Source organism: Larus michahellis, chromosome 2 (genome assembly GCF_964199755.1).
Source record: "Larus michahellis chromosome 2, bLarMic1.1, whole genome shotgun sequence".
NCBI classification, from domain to species: Eukaryota; Metazoa; Chordata; class Aves; order Charadriiformes; family Laridae; genus Larus; species Larus michahellis.
The window spans coordinates 55,868,582-55,892,780 of record NC_133897.1 but is presented as its reverse complement, the minus strand read 5'-3'; the positions used below and the strand labels follow the sequence as shown (position 1 = coordinate 55,892,780).

The window sequence follows — 24,199 nt, the reverse complement described above, 5'->3', positions numbered from 1 at the left end:
GAGCAACTATACTAAGAAGTCTATTTTAAGCATTTTTCCAACTCTGGAAAAAAATTATGTTAATTATTTGTGAAATTTGCACATCGTATATAAGGGGAAAACGTCGTGTTACCGTGAGTTTAAAAGGTCCACTTATTCTGGAGAATGAGACGATAACAGCGATATCTCAATTGTAAGGCCTGCAAGCCCTTTGCCCACAAAACCCCCTTCCATCTGTAAATAGATTCCTTATTTAAAATAAGGTGATTAGTTTATGTCTTTTACCATGTTCATGCTCCTGCATGATACAGTAATTCAGATATGAACAGCAGATAAGGGAGAATAAAAATATGACAAAAACTTAAATGGCAACATAGGTAAAATAGCTTTTAAAAAAGTGCTGTTTATGCTGACTTTCATTTCTACCCCTTTACAGACTCGCATCGCAAAACGAAGCAGAAAGCTAGTGGACTACGACAGTGCAAGGCATCATTTAGAAGCCCTGCAGAGCTCGAAAAGAAAAGACGAAGGCAGAATTACCAAGGTAGCACGATTGGAAGGATGCTGGCAGAAGATTTAGGGAGCTTGGGTGGCATTTTGTTTTTGTGCAGAGACAGAGCACAAAGTTACTCTTTTTTTTCCTCTCACAGAAATGGAAATAATGATATCCTTAAGCATAAATGTGTATTGAGTATTCTGGTGCATGTGGAGGGGCACGCTCAGACTCTTTCAGGAATGAGTCCCGTTTGAGCCCGAACTTTGTCTTTTGATGAGACTGAGCGGACGGCCAGTCCTGTGCCTGCATGGAGTGGGACTGAGTCACATAAAAAAATAGTTAATAAAAATTGTAAAAGACCCACAAAAAAAGTTTGGCCAGTTTTGCTATGTCGTAGTGATTGCAGAAGTCACCCTGTTTCATTTTGTTTTAGGCAGAAGAAGAATTTCAAAAAGCACAGAAAGTGTTTGAAGAGTTTAACACTGATTTACAAGAAGAGTTGCCATCTCTGTGGTCACGGTAAGCCTGGACAGGTGCTGTCTGGAAAGCCCAAAGGGGGAGTAAGGAAAGGGAACCAGGGGATTTTAATGAGCTGATAGAAAATGATTTGATGGCTCCTTGAAGATCTCATCTATTATCTTTTTGAAATAATAAAAGGGAAAATGCCTGCAAATGATCCAAAATTATACTTACTCTAAGTGTATTTATGCTTATTTCTTTCAGTGTATCTTGGCACTTAAGATTCGTTATCAGATCTTCATTCTGAGGTGCAAAAAGTCTCCATTTTATGGGTAAAGAACTGTGTCAGAGCACAGAACAGCAGATCGTGACTATGACCCACTGCTTCTGTAACTTTTCTCAGACACTTTGGTGGTGGATACCTGATCCTTTCAAGAAAAAAAAAACAACCACTTGTTAATAACAATGATTAAATGTTTCCACTGTCAAAAGTAACTATACAGAGCAGCCACATGTCTTTCTAGATTTGCAATAGGTCTGCTTATAGGTCATTTTCCTCTAAAAGGCATCGAAACAAAGAAACGTATGAAGATTTTACAGCAGTCGTTGTTCCTATAAGGTACTACTGAAGCAGTAGAAGAAGGTAAAAACAACATTATAACTAGATCACAATACACATTTCATAGTTTTGCACTGACTGTGTCTGCGATGGAAAAGCATTTGATGGCATAGATCATTCACTCTAGATGTTTAATCATGAGTTGTGTTTATACAGAAAATGCAGACAAAATGAACAGGAGAACAAAAGCAGTAGGAAAATAAGCATCTCATTAACGTGTATGTTCTTTAACAAATGACAGTCTGGAGTGGAAATGTGCTGTGAGTCACTGAGGTATCGTTTGTCTGCTCTGCCTTCTAAATTAATTCCTGTTAAATTTCAGACCAATAGAGGCTTTTCCTGCTGTGTTTCTGCCTATTTCAGTTGAAAAACTTCTTAGCACTTCAAGATATTTATTTTATGGGCTTGCTAAAAGTAAAACTGCATATGAAGGATTGAGAGTAAGGGCCCTTTTATTTCAATATGTATGTTGCCCACTAACTGGTCTCAGGGAAAGGTAGAATTTAATTTGAGCAACAAGCATAATTTAGAAAGCAATTGCTTTGAGTCCTCTTTTTTTAGTTATTACAATTCTTCAGGAAGAAAATAATCCATTGAGTTGACATTTTGCAGGCTTATTCTTATGCAAAAGGTTTTTTGGGTTTTTTTTAATAAAAGTTTGGAGAAATTACACGTGATAGTTTTAAATAGGAAAAAGAATAATTCAAAACCTAAGCAAGCATCACCTACTTCTGAAGTGCACAAGAGGTAGGTAATCACTCAACCCCAGCAAGCAGATTTTTGACGGCATGTGCAAAAATGTCTAGTCTATCTTAGAAATTATTTTCTTTTACTTACATATGCATGTATTTCAGGGATAATTTCTTTAAGGAGGGCAGAGCATGGGACACCTACCCCCAGGCCTTACTGAGCTCTATACTTTAAAGCTGCCTCCAGATGTGCCTGCATCATCTAGGTGCTGCGATAACGTCTAGGGCGCAGGCGCTTGCAGAGTGGTACCTCTCTCCTTTCGGTCAATGGTTACCCGCTGTCTGGTGGGAGATGGGGGTCCCCAGAGTACCTTGCCTTCCCTGTGCTTGCGCCTCACTCGTACCAATCCTTTTCCAATCTTCCCCTTCTCTAAAACAAGCTGAAGCCCCCCCGCTGTGGCATAGTTTCAACGTGGTTCACTCTGTGCGGTGTGAAGTGCGATGGTTCTTAACACAAAGAGAAATAATCATGAGCGAACTAGTCTGAAATTGTGACACTCGATCCAATTATTTGCTTTGCTGAGAATAATAGTCAAGAATGTTGCTTGTAGTCTGGAAAAAAAATAATTAATTTGCCTTTGTGGCCCTCCCACCCCTATCTTTTATTCTCTCTTTCCTTTCTTTGTGCCATCCTCTGTAGACGAGTTGGCTTCTATGTGAACACCTTCAAAAATGTATCCAGCCTCGAAGCCAAGTTTCACAAGGAAATAGCTTTAGTGAGTAAAAATGAATGTCTCATGTATAATGGATTATGTTATATGCATAATGGCAAGCAAATGTCTTGTAATGCAGCTGTAAAAGCCTAGCAGAGGCACACATGAGAATCTGCCCTAGATCCAGACTTGCAGTATAACCCTTGTATTCGTTTCTACTTGCCATTTTTGTGCTCCCCTTAAGGAAAGGGCAGACCATACCATTTTGGATTACAGTGCATTATCAGTTGTAGCACTAAATTCACTTTCTATTTTGATGACTTCTCCATTCTTTTTAGTATACTCTTGCCTTCAGTATTTTTTCCGTGTCCAATCGCTAAGGATCTCATTGCTTTAGGCAGTACAAGAAAAACATGTCAAGCATTCCCTTCAAGACTGTTATATGCGTTGTCAGCAATGCAACATTCTAACTGTGACTGTTTGGCAAATTGAATAGTTTCAGTGTGCATGTACCTTGGTAAATGGTAGTGTATTATCTATAGTAACCCGCTCATAGGAACCAAAATTGTTTGGAAAAGTCGCTGGACTTATGTCCCATGTAAATTCAGATTAGGTTTTTGAGGGGAAAACATGAATCTTCTCAGCTACCCATGTTGCTTTAAACATCAGGCGACCTCCTTCCTCAGAGAGCAGGCAGCAGTCAGTCACGCTTACGACGCTGTTCTCTAAAAACCAGCTTATGTTTTTGAATAACTGCTGTTATCTTTGATTCGATGGATTTTGATAAGTTTCCACTTAGGCTTTTGATATATGTGGCACAGTATTTTTCGGAAGGATGTCTGTGCCATTTTAAAGTTACCAGATTTTATATTATCAGGTTATCAGTTATCAGACCAGACTTAGCACCCGTGTTTTTAATTATGAATATAGTGCTGCATATAAACTCAGGCAAGTGTTTTGTTTTCTCAGCTATGTCACAAACTGTATGAAGTGATGACGAAGCTGGGAGATCAGCACGCAGACAAGGCCTTCACCATTCAAGGGGCACCAAGGTGAATTTACTGCTTTTTTTAATGAATTGCATTGCTGTAGTCTTTGTGGGTTTCAGCATATGTAGTAATCACCTACACCATGTGTAGCGATTGCTGCACAACCTGGTCACTGGGTCTTTTCGTTTAGGATGGTGGATGAAGGTACCTTGGTCTAAACGCTTGTCAACCTGAGTATAGGTGCAAAACTTCCTTCGTCACCCACTTATGATTTCCTTTCAAAATAAGAATAAAGGCCGACTTATCAGCTGTTGCAATTTAGCCTAGTTCATTGTAGACTGTTAGACCAACTTGCACCAGCTAAGTATATAGCTTATTTATTCTTAGATGCTTAGTGCACAGCAATGTTGCTAACTCTCGTGATCTTTTTAAAGCCTTGAAATATTTAGATGTATTTTTAGCTCCTAAAGGCATATGATTAGGTGAGAATCCCAACCTTTGTAAGACAGCTTTTATCTCTTCTGCTCGTGGGGAAAAGTCAAGAAACGTGATTCGAGAGTGCAACATGAAAGCTGAAAAGCTGAAGTAAAAATAATGTTGCAAAATACCATATTTTTAATGGCTTTCAAGAGAAATCTTGTTTTAAAAACAAAAGCAAAAAAGGTTTACAATCAGATGGTGCTTTATTAAGGTCAGTGGATGCCAGTGCAGTATTTCTGATTTTTGGCTTGCAACAAATGTAGCCTTTCTGCCATGATTTGATCTCTCGGTACTGTAATAGTCAGAGGCAGAAGAGGCTGAAGTTATAAAACAGCGAGACTTACCAAAACACAATGGTATTTAGAGTGAATACATAAACCCTGAATTTCCAGCAAGCCCAGCTCATCAGAAGCAATCAGAACAATGTTATAGCTACTGCTAATTTGCCCTCAAGCTGGACTCAGATTAGCAACAATTAAGACTGACCGAACAACATAACATGTGCCTCAAACGTATGGCTGATATTTCTACGTTTGTTTTGATCTCACTTTGGAAGAACAAAGAGTGAAATATTGAACCTTCTGAACTACTGCAAAATTCAGGACCACTTTATTAAGAACACGTCCGAAATTTTTGTTTTGGATTAGTTCAGTCTTAATCCATGCTTAATATATACTTACACACTGCCTGCGGAGTTGTCAGCTCATGCATCACCACTTCCAGCCTTCTTTAGGATGGGTTCACAAGCTGGACTACGTTTCCATAAAGGATTTGTAAAATACTTTTATGGGATGAAAAATAAAAGTAGTGTTGGAAAACTGCAAGCAGTTTTTGTAATAAGCAGATATTTTGTCCACCTGTGTCTCCTAGACCGTGTCCAGCATGCACATGCTCATTCCTACTGAATTACTTTTTCCATCAATGAGAGAAAAAAAATAATAATTATTGCTGCAAATGCGTAGACATGGGTTAATGTGGTGTGATCTTCTTAAGTTATTTTAAAAACGCTTTTAAAAATTATATTATTTTTTAGTTACTCTGTTACTGTCTTTTGCTGTACTGTTCACAGAGCCTTGTGTGAAAATCTGGGTAGATTTTGACTGCCATTATTAGTTATGATGCTCTAAAAGACTACGCAGGAGTGGGTCTTTGTAAGATAAAACAGCTTTCCTTTCTAGATGCACGAGAAGTAGATACTAGACAAGTACAGTATCTAATTTTTCCACAGTATCTAATTTTTCCTTTAAAGAACTGTATGAAAAGAAACATCTTAAAAACTTGTGTGCTACTGAATACTCTGTCCTGAAGGCAAATATTGTACCTGGAAAAGAAATTTCTTAATAATTGCTTATTTTTTCTTTTTTTAATATTTCCACAGAAAGAGGTGGTGAGTGTGAGCTAAGTCTGTCCTTTCCAAAGAGCGAATTTTTCTTGTGTTGGCATTAGGATCCTGTTTATGGTGTGGTCTCCTCAGTCAGTTAGCGCTTCTGTTCTCCCTGAAGACGTGTAGGAGTCGCTCTTCTCTTACCGAGTACTGTGGTCGTTGAGTGCTGTAGTTTATAGCCTCCCCGAGTTGTAAGCTTTCAGCATTCCTAGGTAGCTAAATATGTCTCAGTGTTTGCACCAGATCCTTTCACGGGAAGGGCAGGTCCTTTCTCAGGACTTCATCAGATCTTTTCTTAGTATCAGCAGAGCTCTGTTGAAGTCACTTGGCTACTGCTTGTTTAGAGTTGTGGTGAGTTGTCCCTCTAAATAGTGATTTCTTTCTAATAATCTTGGTTGTGTTTTATTTTATTGAAGCCTTTCTGAAGTTGCTGAGCTTTTAAAATTATTTGCATTATTCATGGTTATGCCTTCCCCTGCGGTTTTTATCTTTAGAGCCTTTTATTCTGAGAACTGTGTGAAATGAAGACAATAATTCCATTTATGATGGTTACAAACTTATGATACATTCCATTTATGATGGTTACAAACTTATGATACATTCCATTTTGTGATAGTTACAAACTTATACGTAAAACATTATTTCAAATACAGAATCTGAAAAAATGCAGGTACTCCTGCAATATAACTTTCGAGGTTTCCCTCAAGTTATAATGATCAGGTAAACAGATGTTCCAAAAATCAAGATCACTCAAAATTAAAACTTCCGTTGACACTGTAGATCATTGAATTTTAATTGAGTTTAATTGCAGTTTTAGTTTTAGTCGTTATATAATGGCTCAGTTCGTCTCCAGTGTGCAGTGCCTTTTGTGGTCACTGGCATTACATCAGGGATGCAGGTCAACTATTGCATCAAATAATAACAAGGCAGGTAATAAGTCAGCACGATATGTATGTCCTTGCCATCACTTTGCTTCTGTCCAGTGATTCAGGTCCGCTCCGCATTGCAAAGACACCGTCACCACCAGAGGAGGCCTCTCCCCTGCCTAGCCCTACTGCTAGTCCCAATCATATGCTGGCACCAGCATCTCCGGCACCAGCCCGACCTAAGTCACCCACACAGGTGAGCAGAAACCTAGCAGGAGAAACTGGCCTGTTGTGCAGTAGAAGATAGCTGAGATGATGTATGTGGTGGGTTTTTCATCTAGGCTGTGACTAAGAAATGACAGGGAGGCCAGCTGGCTCTGTTGCACTCTGTTCTGTTCATTGGTTGTTCACCCCTGTGTCACAAGCATGGGTGGAAAGTGGTTTTCACATAAAGGGGAATAAAGAAAATTTAAGGTGCCCGGTAAACCAGGGGGACTTGTGCTGACAAAGCAAAACACTTCTTAAAAAGTTGCATAGTCTGTAAGGACCCATATCCCAGCAGTGACAGTTTGAAAAACCTGCTTCTAAAACCTCTTAGTGAATTTCAGTACGTTATATATTTCTGCTTTTCATTCATCTTCATATTTATGCTTACCCTGGGAAAAAATAAGCTAGTGAGTATCTGGTCTGGCCAGTGAGTCTGGCCAACCTTTAAAACAGTAAACAATAGAGCTGGCTTAAATACTGCTGTGGTAATTACTGATAATTAAAGGCTTGTTGGTTGCTATTAACAAATTGAGAAGTTTGACACTGTTGGAGTCACTGGAGTAATTCCTATTCTCACTAGTATTGATGAAATAAGAATCAGTTTCATGCGTCAGTTCCATCTGTAGCAGGGGAGTTGTGTGCGATCCTTGGTGCGCACATCAGGTGAAGACTTGTGTTGATGTTACTGATGTTTTCAGAACTGGGATCGCTTCTGTGCTGATTGCTGTTTCTATGGTGGGAGCACATCAGAAGAAATTTATTTTTGCATTCAGTTACATGTGAACATGCTTGTTTTCTCTGGTCTCCCAAAATGGGACACCTCACTGCCTGAATATGCACCTGGTAGGACTCAGTTTAGTCTTACTGGTGCCAGTGGTGTTACGCAACTATACCACCTGAGGGGTTTTTGTGTATTTTTTTTTTCTTGGTATTTTTACAGATTTTGAAATTACCCAATAGTAATTTGGTATTATTCCAAGCAATTGGTTTGTCATAGTTGTGTGCATCTCTGGAGAGCAGGGGGAATTAGTAACCTAAGCACCTTTGAGGTGCTGTGGTTCCCAGAGATGATATGGTCTTAGCATTAAGTAGGCTTTAAAGGTAGCGACAGGTGGGCAGGGACAAAATCCCAAAGCTAAACGGGAATGAACTTAAGAAGCCAAAAAGCTGCAGAGGTCTGGTTCTGTGCGTTATCGCCCTTCCAACCATGGGCTGCATAGGAGAGGAAGTGTCTTGCACCGTATGCCTGTCACAGCAGAAAAAATCAGCCAAGAAATGCTTTTGGATGAAGTCTTAAACTTTGAGTTGGAGTGAGTTTGAAACATTAAGTTGTTGTACTTTTCCCCCAGTGTTTATTTCAAGGTGTTTGGTGGTGAACAACCAAACAGTTCCTTTCGACCCACATTTAAAGTGAAGCAGCAGAGATAAAAACCTAACACAAATTGTTTAGGCCTAGCTTAAAGCTTTTTCTTTTATCCCTGAACTAGTCTGTGACATTTTTGCTGTCTGCCTAGCTGAGGAAAGGTCCTCCAGTCCCACCGCTGCCTAAACTCACACCCACGAAGGAGTTGCAACAGGAGAACATCATTAACTTCTTTGATGACAACTTTGTCCCAGAAATCAACGTGACGACCCCATCACAGGTAAGCTTCAGAGCACGGTGTATGGGCCCAACCTTGCAATCACCCGAAGTTCTCCAAGATAGTGGCCTTGGGGCAGATCTCTGTGGGGGAGGGAGGAGGAGCATGCAGGTACAAGGCAGAGGCGCAATTGCCATTTTATGTTATCTTGAAAGGGTCACGCTTACGGTGTTTTATCTTTGAATAAGGCCACACATAATCACTCAAAATCACCAATTGCTAGTATTGCTAACACACTGAAAAAAATGAGAGAGATTTCCTGAGACGCCTGACTGAAAATACTGCGAAGCAGCCATGTTTGAGACTTAACTGCATCCAGGTTACATTACGAGATGAGAGTTCATCTAAGATGCTTCTTTTCTAATCCTAAGCATCTCAAGTGGCACTTTACAATGATGCCTCATTACTTCTGTTTCTTCCATCGAAATCATAAAAAGTATTCCTTTTTTCTTCTGAGTGACTTAAAAAAAAATGTAACCTGGGTATCTTAATGAACGTTTTGCAGGTATAAACAGCTGTCCTAGCTAGATTATTCATTCACTTGATTTTGACTCATAGAAACATTAGTTACACAGCAGAGAAGTGATCAAAATTACTTTTATCTCATTATTGTGAAACGATGAAATTTTTAAAAATTGTATATAACAAACAGGAAAGCCAGAGTTGTGTAAAATAAGTCTATATAATTTGTATTCAGTTATTCAGGTTTTATGCAGTTGTGGTAACTGCTGGTTTTTCAATAATGGACCCTTTCTAGTATGGTAATTACAACTGAAATCTGAGCCTGCGTCTGATAGACTGGGAAGAAATATGCAGATTTGAAGCTTATGCAGAATGTTTATGAATTTTTCTTTTCATGTGAATTATTGTTGTTGTACTAATTCATTTGACAACACAGGAGAATGCAGGCACAGCAATGAAAAACAAAATTATTTTAGAGAATTTGAACATGCCATGTTTTGTTTTTTTTGTGGAGGGGAGAAAAAGGCATTGCCCTCCATAGGGATTCATTTGGAAGAGAAGAGAGTTATTTATAGTTAAGTCCCCATGTAATTAAAGAATTAATGGCAGCTCCCAGAGTGCAGACGCTGCTGGGTCCTCCTGCTGAAGGGAGATTGCAGGTCTCTTGCATCATTGTACCCTGACTTCATGGGAGTTATCCCTCTGGCAGCCTGAGCCTTCATGTCAGTGCTAAGAGTTGACGTAACCTGAGCTAGATGTCTCCCCCTGCATTAAATGCTGTATTCACCTAACCTTCACCTCTCAGGCCAGCCAAGGAAGCAGAAATGGAACCAGTTTGCTTTTCCTTTTACAGCTGATACTGGAATGGGACTTTAAATGAGTGTAAGTCACATTTCCAGAATCTTTGTGTCCTTTCTACAAGAGATTGGTATAAAAATGGACATGCATAATAAAGACGAGGCGTGTTCCTGAAAGCTGAAATCTTTCCCTTGTCTCTCAAGGAAAAATTGATCTCCCTTCAGTGAGTGACTTATGTCCCTCCCTCCTCTGCAGTCAATGACCTGGGAATGACCCTAAGCTATTCCCTGGCCACCTTATCATGAATCATCTGCACTTCTTCCTCCACAAAACCCACCCCCATCACTGGAGCATCCTTACTGTATCTGAGATCCTGAGTATGTAGAGGCATACCCAAATAGTGTGATGTATAGGTTTTATATCCTTCTATAAGAGAACCAGTTATTGAAAATCTATTGCATGAAATCCACAGGAAACAAGGACTTATTCCTCTTGATGCTTATGGCATCTCCTGCACTCCCAGAGCCCTTGTTGGGCAGTAGGGAGGAAGCTATTGAGCCCACAGAGCCCTCTAAAGGCGCAGGACTTCCCAAAGGACCACTGCTGGTGTCCCTGGCAGTGTCCTCATGCAGTGGCACAAAACCAACAGGCTGATGAATAGAGCTTTGATGCTTTAATCCCATGTTTTGTAGAGGATTACGAACAGGCCAAACACTTTTCTCCTCTCGAACACAAAAAAACCTGTAATTGTTGTTGTTCATCTTTCTTTACCAAGCAGTATTAATGCATTCGGTGCTGCGCAAGATGCTGAAAGACAATTCTGCTTGATGCTGTTGAGTATTTTGGCCCTGATTCAACAAAGCAGCTCACGCTTCCAGTATATTCATTGTCAGGAATTGATTTAATTACTGCTAAGTAAAAGAAAGAGGTGAGAAGACATGATACTGGGCAACTGGATGAAAGGATCATTTAGAAATGAGTGTTCCTTGCTTTATATCTTGTTTTCTTGGTATCACATTGCTCCCTAGTGTCCAGTTAGTAGCTTGGACATTGTAGGCCTTTATAATCTGACCCCTCCGGATACTTAACATGTCTGACAGCTCTGAAGTGAACAGTCCATATCTGCTAGGGCTATTTGGAGGCTTGTACAGACTGTGTGCAGAGAGGAGGTGCTAGTTCTGGTGGTCCTCGCAGGTTTGTTGTGCCTTTTACATCCCTCGTGCATACATGTCCTCCGAGAGGTACAGCCTTGCTCCTGCCACGGCCACCTCTTTCAAATGTGGCATTTATTCATGTTTCGTCATGCTGTGGTGGAATTAACACAGGATAATTGGCAGGCCTTCCTGTCACAGCTTTGTGCCTTATTGAGGGATTCCCTGAGGTTCCTGTTTCTCCTAAATCTCCATCTAACATGATATCTCAGTTACTCTAGATGTTTATTTGGGCCTTTGTTCCTAAGTTACAACAAGCGTTCTCTTCATTTTGGTCTGAGGGTAATGGGTAATGGTAATTTTTGCAGTCAGTGATCAGTACCCTGTCACTGCAGATACCTTAGCTGTCATCAAGCGTGGCTTAAGTGAGACTCCTATTCGTTTGATTCAATCCTCATAAATAACAGCTTCATTCTCAAACCTCACTGAAAGATAATTAACTTTTCCATCTCCATCTATTTCTGATTATATGCTAGCTAATCTGTGTTGTTTCATCAAGCTGTATGACCATATGAGTACTAGTGCCTCAAGGGCATCTGTGATGAAATCTAAATACATTGGATGAAAGGCATGACAGAATGAATGTAATGCTGGTTACTGGTGGGAAGTGCTGGTTTTGGTTTTGACTTTTAAAAGCGTGAGACCATAACACTGGCTTCAGCGTGTCAGACCAGGTATCTGTCATCACCAATGACCAAAAGCAGAGGTCAAGGGAAGAATATAAAACAAGGCAAGCAAAGTTGGTACTCCTTACACCCCTTTCTCCTGTAGTCTCCCAGCCTTCAGCCATGTGCAGTTCAGGGGCTTCCTCAGAATGATTTCTACCTATTTAGTCATCCACAACAGGCTACTTTTCCACCAATTTGTTCAGTTTTTCAGCACATGTAAATTTTTTGCATTCACATTACCCAATGGCAAGGAGGTCCCCAGCTGAACTCTGTGCCACAGGGAGCACCACCACCTCTTCTGCCACCTGCCTTCCTGCTTTGGAGGAGCCATGAAGTGGCCAAACCCCTGTGCCTCTCATGCTGGTGTAGACCTCACTCACATCAGCCCTAGCACTCCTCATCCAGACTGAAGAAGTCCAGGTCACTCTGTCATTCCTAGCAAGGGAGCTGAGGAGCTATTTTGACCACATTCTCAGGTCACACAGACAGCTCGGATGTCTTGAGGCATATGGAGGCCCCATCCCTGGAAGCGTTCAAGGCCTAAATCTAAATCTACCCTCTTCCAGTTTGAAGCCATTATCCCTCATCCTATCACTACATGGCCTTGTAAAAAGTCCTTCTCCAGCTTTCTTGTAGCCCTCCTTCAGATATTGGAAGGCTGCTGTAACATCTCCCCAGAGCCTTCTCCAGCCTCAACAACCCCAACTCTCTCAGCCCGTCTTCACAGGAGAGGTGCTCCAGCCCTCCTCTGGACCCGTTCCAACAGGTCCATGTCCTTCTTATGTTGGGGGCCCCAGAGATGGATGCAGTACTCCAGCTGGGACCTCACCAGAGCAGAGTAGAGGGGCAGAATCACCTCCCTCGACCTGCTGCCCATGCTTCTTTTGATGCAGCCCAGGATGTGGTTGGCTTTCTGGGCTGCAAGTGTGCATTGCCGGCTCATGTTGAGCTTCTCATCAACCAACACCCCCAAGTTCTTCTCCTCAGGGCTGCTCTCAACCCATTCTCTGCCCAACCTGTATGTGTGCTTGGGACTGACATACATTTATAGTGACCTCAGAGACCTTGGCTAATTCATTAATTGCAAACAAAAAAAGGCTCTACCATGTAATCCAGTTTTGTAAGAGCAGATCAGTGTAGCAAGATTTAGTTAGCGTTATGTAAGATATTTCCTAAAGTTTAGAGCTAAGGGCAGCATTAAATGTAAATTGGTATCCATGTTCAGAATTGAAATCTAATTCAAATGCATTTATGTCCTTCTATATTGGCTTTTTACTAATGTTTGTGTTTGGGGAGAGATTCACTTACTTGAATGTATGGTCATTGGGTGCCATTTATGTAGTTTTTAATTTTGGTGTCTGTCTCAAAGCACTTTAAAAGGGCCTTCCCTGAAAAGGCAAAGCCGCACGACAAAGAAAACAAACGCATAGTAAGAGTGAAGCTCATAAAAATAAAATTAAAAGTTACATTAAAGCTCAGGAAAGCCTTGGCTTTCTCCCCTTGGCTTGCACCACAGCTAGAAAGTCTGTGATATAATTTTTGTGTGTGTGTGTGCCTCTTAATATTTTGCTGCCCAGGGCAGGTTTTGAAAGATGATTTTTTTTTTTAAAGATTTATATTTCACTTCTAACAGAATGAAGTTCCTGAAGCTAAGAAAGAGGAATCTTTGCTAGATTTGGACTTCGACCCTTTCAAGCCAGAAGTTGTTTCAACAGGAGTTACTCATTCACCCATGTCTCAGGTATCTCTTTGCCTTGAGGTGGGCAAAGCATATGAATGGAACGTGCTGTGTTTGGTAGCGAAGATTTGCCTCATGTACTAATGAGCAATGTATCTGCAGCGTTTGAAAAACGTGATCTTCCTGAGCAGCTCGAGTCAGGCATCTCTCTTTCCCCTTCAGTAACCCTCTACTTCATGATGTACTGGAAGGAGAGGAAATTGTCAGGTGGTAAAATGAGATGTCTGCCAATGAGAATGGTTGCTGATACCTTGGCCTTGACTTCATCGTGCCGTTATTTTCCATCTTTAGAATAACTCTTAGTGCCAACATTATAATTCTCCAGCGCCTGTTTTTCTGACAATTTTTTTGACCTGGCTTTGACTCTTCATATCCCGAAGGATGCCTCAGGGGACCTAGGTCTCATGGAATCAGCATGCGATTGCTTTGTTGTGATGGAGTTTCTGTACCAAGCAGTGGATATGATCTGAGTGGTTTTATTTTATAAATCTATTTTAGACCTAACCTCAAGGAAAATGAGGGGATGGAATAGGATGTTTCCTTGCAGGATGTTGCGTTAAAGAAATTCCACTTTCTATGCTAATATTTGTCACGGTAGTTTCTTGCAGCAATATGAAAAAAAAAGAAGTACAGTAAAAGAAAAAAAAAAGGCTGATATATCAAGTTGCTGGTTTTCATTGGCTTACCCTAGGGGACCTTCTATTTTAAGATCCATAACTCGCCCTCACTACCCACAGGGCCTATAGTACAGTAGGGAAGTTCTCCTGGCCAGCAGAGCTGGAGCTCCGTGTTGTACATAGAGAAGGAAACACTATTAACACACTGTTAGCAAAACCTATTATCCCTGTGGCTATCACAGAATCATAAAATGTGTTGGGTTGGAAGGGACCCTTAAAGGTCATCTAGTCCAACCCCCCTGCAGTAAGCAGGGACATCTTCAACTAGATCAGATTGCTCAGAGCCTCATCCAGCCTGGCCTTGAATGTGACTAACCTAACGGTGAGAGATGAGAGGACTGATCAGCTGTACAGAAAGGCAGCACTGGGAAAGGAGTGAGAAGACAAGAAGCTTTGAGGCTGAGATAGTCCTGGTTCTCTGCTGATCTCTTCCTCAGTTACTAGTTTCTTATTTGGTGTGCAGTCCTAGTTACGTGATGAGATCTGTAGTGATCTCTGGGTTATGCACTGTCAGAAAAAGAGTGTATTGTCAGCACTCTGAATGTTAGCTGGAATTTCTCATCGTGGTTTGCTAGAAGAGTTTTAATTATAGCAGAGGCTTTGTGCATCTCACTTGTTATTTTTCTTGCTCCATCTAAACAGGGAAGAGGAAGGGGAAGGGAATTCCTTGGCATTCAGCAGTGACAGAAAACTCTAGCTGTGGCTTTGCTAACTCTGCCCTTTCAGCTTGTCTTGTAATAATGCTGATTTGGAGCAGTGGGATCATTAAAGCAAAGAGATTTAACTTGGGTGACAGAGCACATTTGTCCTGACATCATATTGTACAGATTGTAGAAGAGTTTATTGGTTTTGTGAAAAAGAGTTGTTTTAGATGTCACTGTACCATGAAATACAGAATATAATTCCGTGTAGAAAAGTACATTGTAAGTGTTCATCTAGGTGCATAAGAAGTATTCACTGGGCACCTTCAGTCTCTCCTCTCCTTTCACCTTTCCTCCCAGTGTATGTATATGAGAAAGGATGGTCCACATCCACAAGAGCATGTGGATGATTCAGAGCACCGTGCTTTTAGAAGAAGGGAAGACAGCCCTGCAGTCTGGCTCTCGGTCTCACTGGATGTGGCAGGGTCATTGCTATGGCAGCACAGACAAAATGAAACCTGTGGTTGCAGTCTTTGGAAAGACCTGTGCTACCTCGCAGGGAGCTTAAGAAGAGAGCCTCACGTGGTGTTTCTGTATGTGTATAGCTTTTGCCTCAGTCACGAATATTTTCCCCTTGGCAAACTGCTGAAGTAGTGACATGAAGACAGGAGTCATCATCTGTGGCATAGCGCCTCAGGAGGCTTGGCATGACTTCTCTATTGATCATTCTATTGATTACCTCCCTCCAGTGCTCTGCCAAGGTAATCAGACCACAGTAAGCGAGCCCCAGTCTGCCCTTCCTCACTTGCTTGTCTGTTTCTATGGCTGCTTCATAAGTGGCCTTTCTAAACGTGCCTGGCCCTCGCGTCCATTTGCTAGCTGTGCTCTGTCTCAGTTTTCCCTCAGTTTGTTCCCTCCCCAACGTGCTCAAAGTCTCACGAGCAATGAAAGGAAAATGAAAAAATGAAAAACGAGCAACCTCTCCTTCCATGGAAGTCAGTAGGACATCCAGGGTTTGACCTGTTAGCGCTATGAGAACAGACCTATCATTTTTCCTTAAAGCTTGAATGTTCAGCTAATAACGTTACAGCAGAGTAAGCAGGTACACTTGTGAGTTACATCCACAGAAGAAGCATGTACCTGGACTTAAACCAAATTAAACTGATTGAGAAATGGCTGTTGATGTTAATTTGCTGTAAATCCAAGTAGTGAGTTGTTACTGTGTCTTTTGTTCACAAGAGTAGTTGTTCAGGCAACCATTCTGTCCTATAAAATAAGAAGCAGGCAAGAAAAGAAGCTAAATGCAGCAATCCTTCCTCTCAGGCAAATATCAGATGTCAGATTTAACATTTGCAAATATTTCAGGAACAGTTATACATGTTACTTTTTTAATGTCTTCAGGTTTTGTTTTTCATGGGCTTTAAGCTAGGTGTGAATATAGTAGATACGTTTTGAAGCATCTCAGGCAGCTTTTGGGACGAACCAGCAGAGTTCCTTCTCATGCGGCGGGCTATCAGTATTTGGCAGGAGGTCTGCTGCTTTTCTTTCATCTTTCCACTCAGCTCTCCTGCTGAGAGGTCACTAACATTTATTACTTAACAGACTGGACAAGAGAAGTAAAACGTTCAACTTGCTTGTTTTCTTTCCCAAAAAGCATGCCATTTTCCTTCCTGGTGTCAGAGTTATGAGAAAACCCACTTGTTCTCAGTGAATAGCTGGATCATTTTTTAGCTGGCTAAAAAACCTGACCTATGTGAGCTCCTTAAAGCTTACACCTTGCAGAGACTCCCGTACCTGTTCGATGTCATTCAGTCACCAGCTCAGAATCTGGCTGTTACTCAAGCACACGGCGCTGTGAGTTTGCTGGAAAGCAACAACTGTTTCGAAGTGGGAAACACCACAACCCATGGCATACTGCCTGTCCTATTTAAGCAAAAAGCATATTATGCAGCTATGTACCCACAAAGACTCACACACACGCATGCACTAATATATAAAATATATATGTATTGTAAATAAGCATTTAAATAAGTTTTATCTTGTTAGTTAATGCACTCAGTTATGTAGCATGTTGAACATAAAGCATATGAACACTATTTTTCTAAAAGCCTCTTTTTTCTGCTCCTTTTTTCAGACATTGCCATGGGATCTATGGACGGTAAGCCTGATGTTTATCATTGGCAATTAGGATATTTCTTTGCCTCTGATTTTATAACACCCTAAATTCAGATTTACAATGCTATTACCAAAAGCCAAGATAAATAATTTACACATGTGACAAACACTTTCAAGTATATGAAGACACTGGGGATCTCTTAAAACCACGACCACCAAAAAATAATCTGGGTTGCTTGGCCTACAAAACCTAAATGATATAAGAAATCTAGGCTAATAAGATTCACAATCATTGTAGTTAACTGTGTGTTGCTTTTATTCTCATGCTGGAATTACAGCTATTAGAGGATAGGAATGGATGCCTGTCACCTGTTTTAATTATCTGAAGATGTAGTTCCTCAGGACTTTAACCCAATGGACAACCATTTTCTCAAAATTCAGGAGTGAAGAGAGAATTTAACTTGTCTTTGTGGGCATGCAGTGGAGTTATTCACGAAAGCAGCTGCTTCTTTAGGAAACTGCATGAATCCTTCCTTGTTCCTCCTGGTGCCAAATCAGATACAATGATCTGCAGGAAGAAAGCAACTCATTTTTGTGAGCTTTCTTTTGACTTTGTGTCACGGCGATAGCTGGGCTGACTTGATGTGGAGCCTGGTGTGCACATTTTTGACCTTTTGCAGCTTCAGCCAGCAGAGAAATCTGCGGATGCTTCTTGTGCATTCAGATCTGCAGCGCTGTTTTGTGAACGCATGGTGTATGTGATGTATATTAAATGCTCATCTCTTTCTATTGGGAAAGGTTAAATAAAGCCTGAAAAAAACAGTCACGTTTGTAGGCTAGCCAAAATTTCAAGTCTGCCAATATCTAGACGAGCTAAAATAACCAAGAAATCTTTCGAATTTGTTGCTCTAAACTTAGATAGCTTCATCGACGTCTCCCTTTCATACAGTTTTATTTATAGCTTGCTAACATTCTATATGTGTTCTGTATTATAATTATGTTCCTCTTCGCTCTAAGTTAAAATAAAATAGAGTAAGTAATGAGCTTCACAGCTAAATGTTTGAAATTAGGGATACTCAGCCTTTTACTGAGTTTCTCTTAAGTGCAGAGTATTTGTTGGTCTTCCTTGCGGCATTTGCGTCTGTTCGAGGTGGCAGTGTAGACAGCAGGCTTTGTGACTCGATGCCTTACTCTGTGTGGATGTAGATGTCTCTGCATGGCACAGGGTGATGGAGATTCAGAGCTCCCCGCTTAGGGCCCTCTGCACTGGCTGAGTGATGCAGTGATGCCTTAGTGTAAATACAAGTAAGTCCCACTGCCACTTGCGTTGTTTTCTTCCTTGGTCCCTGGCTCCCAGAGCAACCCCCGCTTGTCAACTGAGATGTAATAGGGTTCCTGCGATAAAAATGTCAGTGGCTCCCAGAGGAAAGCAAGCTGTAATAAATATTCAACGTACTATAGAACTTCATTTATAATGCAATGTAGAGGCTGGAAGCGTGGCTTAAATTCAGGGGCCTGGGATTAGTCTTCTTGGAATGGCAGGAGAGTACCCGCCGCTCCTTCCCAACACCGATTTGGTAACTGCTGCTGGCTAGAGAACTGCTGATTAACGAAATACTGCTGTAACAAAGTACGTCATGTTCTTATTTTCTGTGTTTTTAATGTATGATTTTCTTCTATACAGACAAGCAGCGAGCTGGTGCAGCCGGTAAGCAAACCTCCCTCCAACATTGCAACCACTCTAGAGACATGCTTTAATTAGCATGGTGTAATACATAGTTTTCTGGTTTTGTCTATCAGTGCTGCTCTTTTACATTGCAATCTATTGCCTCCAAATGTTGCAAACCACATAGCTTTTCCTTAAACGGCTTAGTTTAGTCACTTTCATTCTTTAAATTAAAATTGCTGTAGTAAAATATAAATTTTGTGTTTTCTCATCAAGTCCGCCTTTATCTTTTTCATCTTGTGTTTTTTCTTTGCTTTTCTGTCTGCTTAAAGCCTGATTCTTCAAAAAGTCTTTCCCTGTGTAACCTGGTCATGGAGGAAACCCCAAACAGTGGGTCATCAGAAGATATTAACAGATCTCAAACTGACCTAGGTTCACTCAACTGGGGCCTAGATGTTAGCACACCCAGTGTCAGCCGGGAAATTACTGCAGGCGGTTCTTTGCTTTCCCCTGGGGCAGAGCAAACCTCAAGCGAATCCACGGGTACTCTGCCTGCTAGTGTTTGGCCTGCTGTAGGTGAGCGGGAGGATGCTGCACCAGGGTCAGCTTCTGTAAACGAAAACCAGAGGACTTTACTGCAGGACCAGTTGGATGCCAAAAATGTCCCATGGGAAGATGTGGTGACCAATCAGCCTTTAGAGAACATACCCAGTTTTGAGACGCCCATCCTGGGAACTGATAGCTTGTTGGATGAACCCCTCCCATGTGATGTGCAAAAAGCAGAGGAAGAGCGGGAGGAAGAAGAGTGGGCAGGTGTCAAGCCAAGTAAAAAGGTAGAGACCAGAGCTATTAACTACAAGGCGGTAGAAGGTATGGAGGAACTGGAAGAGCGAGGTTGCGAAACCAAAGGAAACAGTGAGGCAGAACTTCAAAAGGGTTTAGAGAAATCAGATCTTGACATTTTAGTCAGCACAGAGGTAGAAAACGTAGATGAGTTGGAAGATAAGGATGGGGATGCTGGGAGAGCTAGTGGTGCTAAGCAAGAAAACCCTAGGGAAGAAGAATTCAAAGGGGTTGATGTTATTGAGGAGGCAGATGGAGAAATACCATTGTTGAGCACAGGGCTGGAAGGTGGGGACAAAATAGTGGTAGACAACTGTGAAACTATAGAAAACACTGGAGCTGAAGCTGAGAGAGTCTTTGGTATCTGGGATCAGGACCACGAAAGGACATTTGAGGATGGCTTAGACCAAACTGACAGTGGTACCGGAGAGAGTACATCCATGGAGTGTGTAAACATGACAGCATGTGTTGATGTAGAGGCAACTGGCCACACAGAAAAGGACCCTACAAATACTGGAAATGTTCTGTGTGATGCTGAATTATTCAGCGCAGAAGAGCCTGGTAAAGGAATTGAAGACAATAGCATCAGCCTCGTCCCAAATGGTGGTGCTGCTCCTGAAGGTCAAGCTGCTGCTGAAAAGGAGTGGGCATTGCTGCCCGAGACAGCTGATGCTGCTAGCACGAGCTGTGGTAGTCCTTGCCTAGATAATGCAGAAGACCAAGTGACAGGTAGGGCGGCAGCAGCAGTCGCTGAAGAGCATCCTAGTAGCGGTGGTGTTCCTGAAGCCTTGGAAACCGAGCCCTGGCTGGCAAACTGGGACCCAACAGTTACTAATGATTCCTGGGGGTTTTCTAATCTGTCAGATGGCCAACCCAATGGACTGGATAATTGGCCCTTTTTCCCCAAGCAGCAAGACTCAGAGGAAGGTAACACGGAAAATGCTTGGTTAGGCATTAGTGATAAATGGTCTACGCAAGACCTAGGAGGGACTGATAACATCTGGGGAGAAGTAGGTGCGAGCACAAGCAATAAAAGTCAGGAAGCACCAGTAAAACAAGGCTTGCCTGGGGAGCAGGCAGGCCTTAGCAATCCTGGACCGAGCAAGGAGATAGCTAGACCCTTGGCTCTGTTTCAAATGGGAAATTCCAGAAATGCTAGCACCGAGAGTTCAACTAGCCCTAAAGACAATGAGACCAACAACTCAGATTTATCTGAAGATGAAATTGCTAACCGGAGATATGGATTGTTGTACCAGGAAATTGAGGCTGATAAAGAAGAGGTACCTACCCCAGTGTGTAGCCTAGTCTAGACAAAGAGTTCCTTAGGCCATGCATAACCTTGTCGTTTAAAAACAATCCATTTGTGTGTTTCCCACTGCCCCTCCTAAGCCCGTGCTGTTCTTTTTTTTTGAAAAATTGCCATGCAACTGCTCATAGTGTGGTACCCTTCAGCCGTGTAATGAAGCGGGCTGACAAAAATGCATTTCAAAATGGTGAATGAAGCTTTGAACTGTGAAGGCACGTTGTGTCTCACAGGTTTTGTGTTTTATATGCATAACTTTAAATACACCTAGTCTTTTTTTTTATTTTATTTTATAAAAATACTGAAGTTATCCTGCCTTTTTTTTTTTTTTTTGGTGTTTTCTTTAAGCCTGTGATACCTGTTATCAAATAGCACTGTCGTCAGATTTCTTGCTGCCTTACCCGTCATTTTGTTATATTTTCTTTTTTTTTTAATGTCTGGCCTATTTTTATTTTGCAAATAAAAATGTTTTGACTCATGTTCTGATTTAGTAAACAAATGATAATTTTTTTCTGATCTTCACTTCTACTTAGGCATCCAGCACAGCATTTAATGGATTTGCACAGGTAAGAAATAAACATGTTTTGAGATTGTATTTTTTCTGCGCTGTTAGGAAGGGATTAGGACTGGCTGTACAATTTCAGAAAATCTGTTCTACAGACAGACTGCACCACAATGTCATACTGACTCAAATCCAAACCTTGGCTGTTCTCAGAAATTATTCCTAAATATTACTAGCATGACGCTAATACTCTTGGTACTCTTGGCCTGACCTAATTTAATAGCGAAAATCTGACTGTTTTAGCAGGACTGATTTTTTTTCCTTCTGAAAGGACTGGTTTAGCTTTTTTATTGTGCTCTGTTGTGGATTTTTCTCACAAGCTCCAAATCCTGTAAAGCATGGTTTCTTCAGCTTCACATACTTTCAGTGACTTTATGTGTACATATAAAATGAGTTGTATTTGTTTCTGTATCTTTATTTTCATATAAGATATATTTCAATCTGCAAGTTAAACCCAAATTATTTGTTTACTGCTCTGCTGGTAGTGAGACTCTGTGTTAGGCATCACAGAGATGCAGCACATGAAGATAACGCATTTATGCTTTCAAATTCCAAGGCTGTGCCATCATCCCAAAATTAAGGTGGATAATCTGGGGCCTCATTAAATTCCAACATCCTTTTAGAGACCAGCTCATCCACAGCACACGCTGTACGCCATTTTTTAAAAGCATGCACAAAAGCTGAGCTTATACAAGGCTGAAAATGAGTGTTTTGGTGCTTATTCATTTTACTCCAGCCCTTTTTAATCAGTAGTGGATCCAGAAGGAAGGGGCAAAGCACAAGGCTACCACCCCTAATCATTAAGGCAAAATGTTTACCCCAAGGAAATAAAATTTGATGCCCCCACTGCAGTAGGAAAAGGATTTGGCCCATCAATATTTTGCAAATTAATTGTTTCTGAATGACTAAGGTATTGGAAAACCTGTTTTCCACTTTTGTACCTTCTTAATGCAGGTAAAATTTTGTGTTCGTAATTACTACAGCTACTATTCAAATAAAATCCCAGAATCAAGAGGATGTGAAAGTAGCTTAGAGCTAGTGTACTGCCCGGGCACAGGCATGGGTAGTCTGCAAAAAGGATTCTGAATTTCACAACTTAGAAGTGCCTTGGGCCTGAAGCAAAGTCCTTGCAGTTCACATGTATTTAATGAGTTTTTCACTGCCTTTAATAACATAGCACAATTTAGAAGCATAGAATATATATATTGAAAAGGGAATGTCTTTAGTATGAATAGTGCTTAACTAATAATTATTATTAATACCTATTTAGATGATCTATTTGCCATGTTATTCTATGTGAAGTTACTTTTGACTTTACCTGAAGAATCCATAAAAAATCAGGTGTTTGATAGACACCCTCAAACACCCCGTCTCCAATTTTTTGCCTCATTGTTTTTCATTTCTATACCTAGGATACCTCTGCATTTACAGTGCCATCAAATGAGAATGTGACGGAGCCTTTGGTAAGTGGTGGCTTTTGCTTCCTTTTTAAATGCCCTGTAAAAATGGCACAATTTTTTTTTTTCTTTGTGCAAAGGTATTTGCTCCTTTTTTGTGTTTTCTACCCTCATACTCACAAAACCTTAACCTGGAAGAGTTGGTGAGTGATATTGTAGTTGGAAATCTTTGCTCACTGAAACAGTCTTTCACAAGGATAGCACAGAGGAAAAGAAAAGAAAACCAGGACGTTCTAAGATACATTTACTTTTCAAAGGTATAGTCAAACAGTTTGTTTATTTATTGCAGTAAAGAAGTGACAGGAAAGTACTATGGTCCAGTGTACAGCAAGCAGGTGATTGTACATGACGGCTGTTTAAATATCTCCGACATTGCTCTGGTTTTATCCACTCTCCGCATATTAACAGTAGGCACAGTCTACTTCTAAGGGGTGGAGAATCTTTTCAGAAGTGATCATACCTGGGCAGTTTCTTAGTTTCTTTTACAGTCTTTGGTTAGCCTGGAGTGAGGATGTGGAACAGCGGCATTGCTGCGTGAGTGCTAGAGCTACTTAATAGCAGCAAAGTGATACTGAATATTATTTAATGTTGCTTTTGTACAATACCTCTGGTGCAGAATGGTTACTGAATATGGTTGCAAGTATTTTTAATTGTAGTTGAAACGTGGTAGCTAGTCTGAAGAATGCTTGTCCACAAGTGACGTGAAGCACGTCAACGCAGTCCACATTGTTACGTGCTACCTGTGATTTTAAGCCTGAAAGTTTCTTCCAGTATTAAACCTCAGGAACCTCATTAGTCATCTTACCTGGGATAAATCTGCTTTGTGTTTCTCATTTCAGTCCTCTTTCGTCTTTGTGAAATTCCCTAGAGCTGGCATTAATACACTACACAGAGAGATTTCTGCACAGCATGGTATAATATAATGAATGTTTCTTTATGCTATGCCAAATCCTGAAGGTCTTGCTTAGGCAGACTTCTCTGTACCTCATTAAAAATCAGTCTGCTTAAGGAATATGTGAGAAAAGAAGTGAGAGGTTCTGGGTTTTTTTCCTGAATAGAGTCAAGGAGGAGAAGATTTTGGTATCTTTAAGAATTTCACGGAAGCTGTCTCTTCATCACAGGAGACCTTCTGGCCAGCTGCCTGTTATCAACTGCAAAGCAGTTAAACAGCTTTTGAGCTTCATATTATGCTGAGCAATTTTTTCATGACAAATTAATCTACTGGGGTTATTTTATCTGGTTGAGTCAGCCATCTTTATAAATGGAATATGCTGAGCACAGCTTGCAGCTCTCCCCTTGTATGCGCGTTGTATTTGCAAAGTGATGTCTCCATTGGAGATCACACTTTTGCTGTGAGCTGTTTTACCACAGGACTGAAGATGTTGCAGGGCTGGTGATGTTTGTGAGATCCTCTTGCTAAAAAACAAGCTTAGGCCAGAATTTTAGTGCATTGACAAATGGATGCCTTGTAGGTGAT

At 41.0% G+C, this 24,199-nt stretch overlaps 2 protein-coding genes across 3 annotated transcripts in view; both read left to right on the top strand.

Moving 5' to 3' along the window:
• The window catches only part of LOC141739058 (amphiphysin), a 124,665-nt gene that overhangs the window by 80,991 nt on the left and 19,475 nt on the right, over positions 1 to 24,199 (top strand). For both annotated transcript variants that reach the window (XM_074575568.1, XM_074575567.1), the window contains exons 6-16: positions 416 to 523; positions 909 to 994; positions 2,943 to 3,018; positions 3,925 to 4,007; positions 6,792 to 6,930; positions 8,456 to 8,584; positions 13,354 to 13,461; positions 16,911 to 16,934; positions 18,576 to 18,599; positions 21,237 to 21,269; positions 22,678 to 22,728. In XM_074575568.1, the coding sequence (XP_074431669.1) occupies positions 416 to 523; positions 909 to 994; positions 2,943 to 3,018; positions 3,925 to 4,007; positions 6,792 to 6,930; positions 8,456 to 8,584; positions 13,354 to 13,461; positions 16,911 to 16,934; positions 18,576 to 18,599; positions 21,237 to 21,269; positions 22,678 to 22,728 (861 nt within the window). The remainder of the gene's footprint in view (positions 1 to 415; positions 524 to 908; positions 995 to 2,942; positions 3,019 to 3,924; positions 4,008 to 6,791; positions 6,931 to 8,455; positions 8,585 to 13,353; positions 13,462 to 16,910; positions 16,935 to 18,575; positions 18,600 to 21,236; positions 21,270 to 22,677; positions 22,729 to 24,199) is intronic.
• Positions 18,841 to 20,851, top strand: LOC141739059 (uncharacterized). Its single transcript, XM_074575569.1, has one exon. The coding sequence runs from the start codon at positions 18,929 to 18,931 to the stop codon at positions 20,708 to 20,710; it is 1,782 nt and encodes a 593-aa protein (XP_074431670.1). The 5' UTR covers positions 18,841 to 18,928; the 3' UTR covers positions 20,711 to 20,851.

What these genes read in the sequence shown, in the direction of transcription:
- LOC141739059 (XM_074575569.1), top strand. Translation starts at nt 18,929, where the DNA reads ATGGAGGAAACCCCAAACAGTGGGTCATCAGAAGATATTAACAGATCT.